The sequence below is a fragment of the Salvelinus fontinalis genome, chromosome 12 (genome assembly GCF_029448725.1).
Source record: "Salvelinus fontinalis isolate EN_2023a chromosome 12, ASM2944872v1, whole genome shotgun sequence".
In the NCBI taxonomy this organism is placed as follows: Eukaryota; Metazoa; Chordata; class Actinopteri; order Salmoniformes; family Salmonidae; genus Salvelinus; species Salvelinus fontinalis.
The window spans coordinates 9,474,040-9,485,550 of record NC_074676.1 but is presented as its reverse complement, the minus strand read 5'-3'; the positions used below and the strand labels follow the sequence as shown (position 1 = coordinate 9,485,550).

General features: G+C 46.8%; 1 protein-coding gene across 6 annotated transcripts in view; it reads left to right on the top strand.

Moving 5' to 3' along the window:
* Nucleotides 1-11,511, top strand: part of LOC129866753 (neuron navigator 2-like) — a 140,205-nt gene that overhangs the window by 118,564 nt on the left and 10,130 nt on the right. For 4 of the 6 annotated variants that reach the window (XM_055939594.1, XM_055939591.1, XM_055939593.1 and 1 more), the window contains 7 exons: nt 7,330-7,410; nt 7,835-7,988; nt 8,224-8,374; nt 8,531-8,628; nt 8,753-8,848; nt 9,000-9,168; nt 9,357-9,592. In XM_055939594.1, the coding sequence (XP_055795569.1) occupies nt 7,330-7,410; nt 7,835-7,988; nt 8,224-8,374; nt 8,531-8,628; nt 8,753-8,848; nt 9,000-9,168; nt 9,357-9,592 (985 nt within the window). The remainder of the gene's footprint in view (nt 1-7,329; nt 7,411-7,834; nt 7,989-8,223; nt 8,375-8,530; nt 8,629-8,752; nt 8,849-8,999; nt 9,169-9,356; nt 9,593-11,511) is intronic. The other 2 variants (XM_055939595.1, XM_055939596.1) reach the window with 1 other exon arrangement.

Here is an 11,511-nt window from a genome sequence, read left to right as displayed (position 1 = left end):
TCGAACCCACAAATGCTGATGCTCCAGATACTCAACTAGTCTAAAGAAGGCCAGTTTTATTGCTTCTTTAATCAGAACGACAGTTTTCAGCTGTGCTGACATAATTGCAAAAGGGTTTTCTAATGATCAATTAGCCTTTTAAAATGATAAACTTGGATTAGCTAAGACATCGTGCCATTGGAACACATGAGTGATGGTTGCTGATAATGGCCATCTGTACGCCTATGTAGATATTCCATTAAAAATCTGCCGTTTCCAGCTACAATAGTAATTTACAACATTAACAATGCCTGCACTGTATTTCTGATCAATTTTATGTTATTTAAAAAAGTAATTTCTAAGTGACCCCAAACCTTTGAATGGTAGTATATATATATACATACACAGTGCATTCGGAAAGTATTCAGACCCCTTGACTTTTTCCACATTTTGTTACATTACAGCCTTATTCTAAAATGGATTAAATAGTTTTTTCCCCTCATCATTCTACACACAATACCCCATAATGAAAAAGCGAAAACAGGTTTTTAGAAATCTTTGCACATTTGTTACAAATAAAAGACAGAAATACCTTATTTACATAGGTATTCAGACCCTTTGCTGTAAGACTTGAAATTGAGCTCAGGTGCATCCTGTTTCCATTGATCATCCTTAATGTTTCTACAACTTGATTGGAGTCCACCTGTGGTAAATTCAATTGATTGGACATGATTTTGAAAAGCACACACCTGTTTATATAAGGTCCCACAGTAGACAGTGCATGTCAGAGCAAAAACCAAGCCATGAGCTCGAAGGAATTGTCCGTAGAGTTCCGAGACAGGATTGTGTCGAGGCACAGATCTGGGGAAGGGTACCAAAAAATGTCTGCAGCATTGAAGGTACTCAAGAACACAGTGGCCTCCATCATTCTTAAATGGAAGAAGTTTGGAACCCCCAAGACTTTTCGTAGTGCTGGCCACCCGGCCAAACTGAGCAATTGGGGGAGAAGGGCCTTGGTCAGGGACGTGACCAAGAACCCGATGGTCACTCTGACAGAGCTCCAGAGTTGCTCTGTGGAGATGGGAGAACCTTCCAGAAGGACAACAATCTCTGCAGCACTCCACCAATCAGGCATTTATGGTAGAGTGGCGAGACGGTAGCCACACCTCATTAAAAGACACATGACAGCCCGCAAGGACTCAGACCATGAGAAACAAGATTTTCTGGTCTGATGAAACCAAGATTGAACTCTTTGGCCTGAATGCCAAGCGTCACATCTGGAAGAAACCTGGCACCATCCCTACAGTGAAGCATGGTGGGGGCAGCATCATGCTGTGGGGATGTTTTTCAGCAGCAGGCACTGGGAGACTAGTCAGGATTGAGGGAAAGATGCAAGTACAAAGAGATCCTTGATGAAAGCCTGCTACAGAGCGCTCAGGATCTCAGACTTGGGCAAAGGTTCAGTTTCCAACAGGACAACGGACCTAAGCACACAGCCAGACAACACAGGAGTGGCATCGGGACAAGTCTCTGAATGTCCTTGAGTGGCCCAGCCAGAGCCCGGACTTGAACCTGATCAAACATCTCTGGAGAGACCTGAAAATAGCGACACTCCCCATACGGAGAAAGTTCTGCACTGTTGCTAATCTCCCTAGGAGTGGCCGTCCTGCAAAGACGACTGCAAGAGCACAGCGCAGAATGCTCAATGAGGTTAAGAAGAATCATAGTGTCAGCTAAAGACTTACAGAAATCTCTGGAACATGCTAACATCTCTGTTAACGAGTCTACGAGACGTAAAACACTAAACAAGAATGGTGTTCATGGGAGGACACCACGGAAGAAGCCACTGCTTTCCAAAAAAACATTGCTGCATTTCTGAAGTTTACAAAAGTGCACCTGGATGTTCCACAGCGCTACTGGCAAAATATTCTGTGGACAGATGAAACTACAGTTGAGTTGTTTGGAAAGAACACACAACACCGTGTGGAGAAACTAAGGCACAGCACACCCACATCAAAACCTCATCCCAACTGTAATGTATTGTGGAGGGAGCATCATGGTTTGGGGCTGCTTTGCCGCCTCAGGGCCTGGATAGCTTGCTATCCCAGAAAAATTAATTCCCAAGTTTATCAAGACATTTTGCAGGAGAATAATAGGCTATCTGTCCGCCAATTGAAGCTCAACAGAAGTTGGATGATGCAACAGGACAACAACCCAAAACACAGTAGTAAATCAACAACAGAATGGCTTCAACAGAAGAAAATACGCCTTCTGGAGTGTCCTGACCTCAACCCGAATTGAGATGCTGTGGCATGACCTCAAAATAGCAGTTCACACCAGACATCCCAAGAATATTGCTGAACTGAAACAGTTTTGTAAAGAGGAATGGTCCAAAATTCCTCCTGACCGTTGTGCATGTCTGATCCACAAATACAGAAAATGTTTGGTTGAGGTTATTGCTGCCAAAGGAGGGTCAACCAGTTATTAAATCCAAGGGTTCACATACTTTCCCACCCTACACTGTGACTGTTTACACGGTGTGTTCAATAAAGACACGAGTGTGTTATTTGTTTAAGCAGACTATGTTTGTCTATTGTTGTGACCTAGATGCAGATCAGATCAAATGTTATGACAAATCTATGCAGAAATACAGTACCAGTCAAAAGTTTGGACACACCTCTCATTCAAGGGTTTTTCTTTATTTGTACAATTTTCTACATTGTAGAATAATAGGGAAGACATCAAAACTATGAAATAACACAATGGAATCATGTAGTAACCAAAAAAGTGTTCCACAAATCAAAATATGAGATTCTTCAAAGTTGCCTTGATGACAGCTTTGCACACACTTGGCATTCTCTCAACCAGCTTCATGAGGTAGTCACCTGAATTGCATTTCAATTAACAGGTGTGCTTTGTTAAAAGTTAATTTGTGGAATTTATTTCCTTCTTTGAGCCAATCTGTCACGATCGTGTGGCGGATTAACGGACCAAAATGCAGCAGTTGGAAAATATGCCATCTTCTTTTATTAACACCACGAAGATGAACACGACACAAAAACACTTTAACAAAACAACAAAACAAAACGACCGTGAAGCTACAAACGTTGTGCACAAACATACAGGCTACTAACGTTCTTACATAGACAATTACCCACCACCAATGAGAGCCTATGGCTACCCTAAATAAGGCTCCCAATCAGAGACAACCGAAATCAGCTGTCTCTAATTGGGAACTCATTCAGGTAACCATAGACTCCCCTAGATGACTAACCAACATAGACAACGCTAGACATCTACACTCAACACAAAACCATATACTTCACCCCATAACCCCTTTACCAAATAAACACCCAAAACCAACAAAACATCAACATTCCCCATGTCACACCCTGACCTAACTAAAATAATAAAGAAAACAAAGAATAATAAGGCCAGGGCGTGACATAACCCCCCCCTTGAGGCGCGAACTCCGGGCGCACCATACACAGTCTAGTGGAGGGTCTGGGTGGGCTCCCCTCCACGGTGGCGGCTCCGGCTCTGGTCGTAGTCCCCACGTCACCACAGTACCTAACCACCTCCTAGGCTTCCTCCAAACGACCCCCCTCCACATTAACCCCATTGCATTAAGGGGGAGTTCCGGACTAAGGGACAGCTCCGGACTAAGGACCAGTACCAGGGTAAGGGGCAGTACCAGGGTCAGGGGCAGTACCAGGATAAGGGGCAGTACCAGGGTAAGGGGCAGCACCAGGGTAAGGGGCAGCACCAGGGTAAGGGGCAGCTCCAGGGTAAGGGGCAGCTCCGGACTGAGGAATGGCAGCTCCGGACTGAGGGACTGCAGCTCCGGACTGAGGGACTGCAGCTCCGGACTGAGGGACTGCAGCTCCGGACTGAGGGAAGGCCCATGGCTGGCTGACAGATCTGGCTGCTCATGGCTGGCTAACTGATCTGGCTGCTCATGGCTGGCTGACGGATCTGGCTGCTCATGGCTGGCTGACGGATCTGGCTGCTCATGGCTGGCTGACGGATCTGGCTGCTCATGGCTGGCTGACGGATCTGGCTGCTCATGGCTGGCTGACGGATCTGGCTGCTCATGGCTGGCTGACGGATCTGGCTGCTCATGGCTGGCTGACGGATCTGGCTGCTCATGGCTAGCTGACGGATCTTGCTGCTCATGGCTAGCTGACGGATCTGGCTGCTCATGGCTAGCTGACGGATCTGGCTGCTCATGGCTAGCTGACGGATCTGGCTGCTCATGGCTAGCTGACGGATCTGGCTGCTCATGGCTAGCTGACGGATCTGGCTGCTCATGGCTAGCTGACGGATCTGGCTGCTCATGGCTAGCTGACTGATCTGGCTGCTCATGGCTAGCTGACTGATCTGGCTGATCCTGTCTGGTTGGCGGCTCTGGCAGATCCTGTCTGGTTGGCGGCTCTGGCAGATCCTGTCTGACGGACGGCTCTAGCGGCTCCTGTCTGGCTGGCGGCTCTAGCGGCTCCTGTCTGGCGGACGGCTCAGTGGGCTCATGGCAGACGGGCGGCTTTGCAGGCTCATGGCAGACGGGCGGCTTTGCAGGCTCATTGCAGACGGATGGCTCAGATGGCGCTAGGGAGACGGATGGCTCAGATGGCGCTGGGGAGACGGGCAGTTCAGTCATTGCTGTGCAGACGGCAGACTCCTGCCGGCTGAGGCGCACTGTAGGCCTGGTGCGTGGTGCCGGGACTGGTGGCACCGGGCTGGGGACACGCATCTCAGGGCTAGTGCGGGGAGCAGCAACAGGACGCACAGGACTCTGGGGACACACAGGAGGCTTGGTGCGTGGTTTAGACACTGGTGGTAAAAGGCTGGAGACACGCACCATATAGCTAGTGCGTGGAGGAGGCACTGGTGGTACTGGATTGGGGCGGGGAGGTGGCGCCGGAAATACCGGACCGTGCAGGCGTACTGGCTCCCTTGAACGCCGAGCCTGCCCAACCTTACCTGGTTGTATGCTCCCCGTCGCCTGACCAGTGCGGGGAGGTGGAATAACCCGCACCGGCCTATGTAGGCGAACCGGGGACACCATGCGTAAGGCTGGTGCCATGTACGCCGGCCCGAGGAGACGCACTGGTGACCAGATGCGTTGGGCCGGCTTCATGACATACGGCTCAACGCTCAGTCTAGCCCGGCCGATACGTGGAGCTGAAATGTACCGAACCGGGCTATGCACGCGTACAGGAGACACCGTGCGCTCTACTGCGTAACACGGTGTCTGCCCGTACTCCCGCTCTCCACGGTAAGTACAGGGAGTAGGCGCAGGTTTCCTACCTGACTTCGCCACACTCCCTTTAAGGCCCCCCCCAAGAAATTTTTGGGTTGTACTCACGGGTCTCCAGCCTTGTCTCCGTGCTGCCTCCTCATATCGCCTCCTCTCGGCTTTCGCTGCCTCCAGCTCTTCACGAGAGAGGCGATATTCTCCAGGTTGAGCCCAAGGTCCATCTTCTTCCAATTCGTCCTCCCAACTCCAGAGATCCTGTGTAGGTAGGTCCTGTTGCCGCCTTCCATGCCGCTTGGTCCTATGGTGGGTAATTCTGTCACGATCGTGTGGCGGATTAACGGACCAAAATGCAGCAGTTGGAAAATATGCCATCTTCTTTTATTAACACCACGAAGATGAACACGACACAAAAACACTTTAACAAAACAACAAAACAACAAAACAACAAAACGACCGTGAAGCTACAAACGTTGTGCACAAACATACAGGCTACTAACGTTCTTACATAGACAATTACCCACCACCAATGAGAGCCTATGGCTACCCTAAATAAGGCTCCCAATCAGAGACAACCGAAATCAGCTGTCTCTAATTGGGAACTCATTCAGGTAACCATAGACTCCCCTAGATGACTAACCAACATAGACAACGCTAGACATCTACACTCAACACAAAACCATATACTTCACCCCATAACCCCTTTACCAAATAAACACCCAAAACCAACAAAACATCAACATTCCCCATGTCACACCCTGACCTAACTAAAATAATAAAGAAAACAAAGAATAATAAGGCCAGGGCGTGACACAATCAGTTGACTCAAAGAAGGAAATATTTCAAATTTCAAGAACTTTGAAAGTTTCTTCAAGTGCAGTCGCAAAACCAATCAAGCGCTATGATGAAACTGGCTCTCATGAGGACCGCCACAGGAAAGGAAGACCCAGAGTTGCTGTAGAGGAAAATTTGAGTTAACTGCACCTCAGATTGCAGCCCAAACAACAAATGCTTCACAGAGTTCAAGTAACAGACACATCTCAACATCAACTGTTCAGAGGAGACTGCGTGAATCAGGCCTTCATGGTCGAATTGCTGCAAAGAAACCACTACTAAAGGACACCAATAAGAAGAAGAGACTTGCTTGGACCAAGAAACACGAACAATGGACATTAGACCGGTAGAAATCTGTCCTTTGGTCTGATGAGTCCACATTTTTGATGTTTGATTCCAACTGCCGTGTCTTTGTGAGACGCAGAGTAGGTAAACTGATGATCTCTTCAGGTGTGGTTCCAACCGTGAAGCGTGGAGGAGAAGGTGTGATGGTGTGGGGGTGCTTTCCTGGTGACACTGTCAGTGATTTATTTAGAATTCAAGGCACACTTAACCAGCACTTAACCAGCATGGCTACCACAGCATTCTACAGCGATATGCCATCCCATCTGGTTTGCGCTTAGTGGGACTATCATTTGTTTTTAACAGGACAATGACCCAAAACACACCTCCAGGCTGTGTAAGGACTATTTGAACAAGAAGGAGAGTGATGGAGTGAGCATCAGATGACCTGGCCTCCACGATCACCCGACCTCAACCCATTTGAGATGGTTTGGGATGAGTTGGACCACAGAGTGAAGGAAAAGCAGCCAACAAGTGCTCAGCATTTGTGGGAATTCCTTCAAGACTGTTGGAAAAGCATTCCAGGTGAAGCTGGGTGAGAGAATGCCAAGAGTGTACAAAGCTGTCATCAAGGCAAAGGGTGGCTACTTTGAAGAATCTCAAATATAAAATATATTTTGATTTGTTTAACACTTTTTTGGTTACTTCATGATTCTACATGTGTTATTTCATAGTGTTGATGTCTTCACTATTATTCTACAAATAAAGAAAAACCCTTGAATGAGTAGGTGTGTCCAAACTTTTGACTGGTACTGTATGTGTGTGTGTGTATATATATATACACGGTATATCCCAGTACCCCAAGCTGTGTGTGTGTGTGTTATCATTATAGACTGCATGGCCTCATTGTTTTAGTCAATAGTTGGATGTTTGTATTGAAGCTGTTCTTCTCTTGTCCGTCTGTTTGTCTGTGTCTCTAGTCCCTTTCTCTCTCCCCTGCCTGTTAGTGGGCGTGGCTGGGGCGGTAGCACTGGGGTGTTGAGGACTGGTTCTCTCGCTCGGTAATAGAGTATGAAAACTGTCTGAATAACCCACAGTCACTTTATGAGCAATTCTGATGATGGCTAATCCTAACAAATGTCCTTGATGCACCAAATTATTATTTAACCAATTAATATCAACTCGATCACTCATGCCATGTTGTGCTATTGAAACTGGAATTCTGAGCCAATCACACACATCCTTCACAGGACTTTAATCTTGTCCTGTTTACAATTGCCTGAACCCCTATCTATCGCACAGTGATTCAGTGCCTCTGGATTAACTTGGAATAAGCGACAATCATTTTTTCAGTGACAAACCAATAATTTGTACAGCATGTTACTGAGAATGAGAATTGTGCTCCATGAGGTTTCTCGGGGATGTGCTCTTGAGGACTAGCATTCTGTTTACCCTGAACTGACCAGACATCTGTCTCGTCTGCAGGATCTCAGAGTGCACAGACAGCGAGGCGGAGACGGTGATGGCGCTCCGCAGCGAGCTCCGAGACAAGGACATGAAGCTGACTGACATACGCCTGGAGGCCCTCAGCTCCGCCCACCAGCTGGACCAGCTCAGGGAGTCCATGAACCGCATGCAGGTGAGGGTGACTGAAACATGACCACATATGACCATTGATATGACATGATGAAGGCCTGGAGGTTTCCCTGACCTTGTGACCTGGCATTTTCCTGGTCAAGGTTTGCATGGTCAGGGGAAAACTCCTCACCCTAGAAATGACCACGCAAACATTGGCCATCATAAAGCATGTCAAATACAAAGTGGTACGATGCAGTGAGTTATGTTTGACCTGATGTGTTCTAACCTGTCCTCAGGGTGAGATAGAGAGGCTGAAGACAGAGAACGACTGTATGAAGAGGGAGAGTCAGGGCAGCTGCAGCAGAGCAGCCTCACAAGCCTCAGTGGCCTCACCCTCAGCGGGCCAGCCACAGCATAGCCTCGCTCTAACAGAGTCCACCAGCCTCGGTAAGAGAGAGAGTGTGAGTGAGCGAGCGTACGTGCATGCGTGTGTGTGCGCCTGTGTTAGTCTTTGTGCGCGAGCATGTGCATTCACCTGTCCATGTGTGTGTGTGTTTGTAGTTCTGTCTGCTGTAGCTAATATCTTTGTCCCTGTCTCTGTAGACATGTTGTTGGAGGACAACGGGGACGGTAGCTCACGGAAAGAAGGACGACACGTCAAGGTGGTCGTAACTCTAGATGAGGATGCCAAGTGGAAAGAGGTACGAAACTTCTTACACTTCCAACCCCCCAGAAATTACAATGGCTAACAAAAAAATGTATGCCTTTCACCTTATTTGTCCTTAATGTCAGATCTTATGATAAGTTCGTCCTCATATTTTATAGGAGCGTAGACCTCGTCAGTTCCTGATTGGGTGCATTGGTGTCAGTGGGAAAACCAAATGGGATGTGCTGGATGGGGTGGTCAGACGTCTCTTTAAGGTAAATCAACAGACACTAAAAACTCAGCCTGGTAGAGGAGTGAATAGAGTGACACTTGTATCTGACATGTGATTGTTTTTTGGTCCATTGTCGGATGTATGATTGGTCCATTGTCCTGTATGTGATGTTTGATTGGTCTCTGGTCCTGCAGGAGTACATTATCCACGTGGACCCAGTGAGCCAGCTGGGTCTAAACTCAGACAGTGTCCTGGGCTATAGCATCGGGGACATCCATCGCACACGTGGGACTGACACCCCTGAACTCCTGCCCTGTGGATACCTCGTTGGAGACAGTGACACCATCTCTGTCTCTCTCAAAGGTATGGGCAAGAATGGACCTCTCGGAAGTTTGGAAAATTAGAACTATACCTTTATCACTCGCATTGTTTTATTGTTAATATTTAAATAAATTTGAACCCTGTAATTAAAAGCTGTCTGGATCAGTCAATAACAACACCAGTGAACCTATCCTTTAATGTATGTGTCCTCTGCTGCCCCCTGCCTGCAGGTGTGTGTGAGCACAGCCAAGACGACTTGGTGTTTGAGACGCTGATCCCCAAACCCCTGCTGCAGCGCTACGTGTCCCAGCTCCATGAGCACCGTAGGATCATCCTGTCTGGCCCCAGTGGCACCGGGAAGAGTTTCCTGGCCAGCCGATTGGCCGAACACATAGTGCTGAGGGAAGGGAGAGAGGTCACCGACGGGGCCATTGCCACGTTCAACGTAGACCACAAGTCCAGCAAGGTCTGTCAAACACTATCATGATTAATAAGTTGAATGTAGGAAATAACCTTTAACAAGGCATGCTTTCTGTATGATAGTGGAGGTGCCAAAATGTAACCGATATGGAAGTATATGAGAGAGGAGATTCACAAATGGAAATGCTTATTCCCTTTATATTGCAAATTGGAACTGTTGGAGGATACAGTAATTGGAAAAGAGTGTTGCCAGGTGACATATGACGTAGATAGATCAACGATCAGGGTTACGAGGTTCGCCATCTCTGGTATTTACTTTTTTTGCTTCTGTAGTAATACTCTACTTCTTACTAAGATGTCTAACGTTTACAAACCCCGCAGGTTTGGCCTGCTCCAGTTGTAATAGGTTTATACATTGTGCGTGGCTTTTAAACTGTATTTTTGTTTACAACATTTACTAACATAGGTACACATATAAACCATGGTATAGAAGGATGTACAGTGGCTTGCGAAAGTATTCACCCCCTTCGGCATTTTTCCTATGTTTTGCCTTACAACCTGGAATTAAAATGGGTTTGTTGGGGGGGGTTGTATCATTTGATTTACACAACATGGGTACCACTTTGAAGATGAAAAACATTTTTTATTGTGAAACAAACAAGAAATAAGACAAAAAAAAACAGAACTTGAGCGTGCATTACTATTCACGCCCCCAAAGTCAATACTTTGTAGAGCCACCTTTTGCAGCAATTACAGCTGCAAGTCTCTTAGGGTATGTCTCTATAAGCTTGGCACATCTAGCCACTGGGATTTTTGCCCATTCTTCAAGGCAAAACTGCTCCAGCTCCTTCAAGTTGGATGGGTTCCGCTGGTGTACAGCAATCTTTAAGTCATAACACAGATTCTTAATTGGATTGAGGTCTGGGCTTTGACTACGCCATTCAAAGACATTTACATGTTTCCCCTTAAACCACTTGAGTATTGCTTTAGCAGTATGCTTAGGGTCATTGTCCTGTTGGAAGGTGAACATCCGTCCCAGTCGCAAATCTCTGGAAGACTGAAACAGGTTTCCCTCAAGAATTTCCCTGTATTTAGAGCCATCCATCATTCCTTCAATTCTTACCAGTTTCCCAGGCCCTGCCGATGAAAACCATCCCCACAGCATGATGCTGCCACCACCATGCTTCATCATGGGGATGGTGTTCTTTGGGTGATGAGAAGTGTTGAGTTTGCACCAGACATAGCGTTTTCCTTGATGGCCAAAAAGCTCAATTTGTCTCATCTGACCAGAGTACCTTCTTCCATATGTTTGGGGAGTCTCTCACATGCATTTCGGGCAAACAACAAACATGTTTGCTTATTTTTTTCTTTAAGCAATGGCTTTTCTCTGGCAACTCTTCTGTAATGATCTGTGGAGTGTAGGTCTTATGGACAGATACTCCAATCTCCGCTGTGGAGCTTTGCAGCTCCTTCAGGATTATCTTTGATCTCTTTGTTGCCTCTCTGATTAATGCCCTCCTTGCCTGGTCTGTGAGTTTTGGTGGGCGGCCCTCTCTTGGCAGGTTTCTTGTGGTGCCATGTTCTTTACATTTTTTAATAATGGATTTAATGGTGCTCCGTGGGATGTTCAAAATTACAGATATTTTTTTTATAACCCAACCCTGATCTGTACTTCTACACAACTTTGTCCCTGACCTGTTTGGAGAGATCCTTGGTCTTCATATTGTCACTTGCTTGGTGGTGCCCCTTGCTTAGTGGTGTTGCAGACTCTGGGGCCTTTCAGAACAGGTGTATATATACTGAGATCATGTGACAGATCATGTGACACTTAGATTGCACACAGGTGGACTTTATTTAACTAATTATGTGACTTCTGAAGGTAATTGGTTGAACCAGATCTTACTTAGGGGCTTCACTTCAAAGAGTGTGAATACATATGCATGCACCACTTTTCATTTATTTATT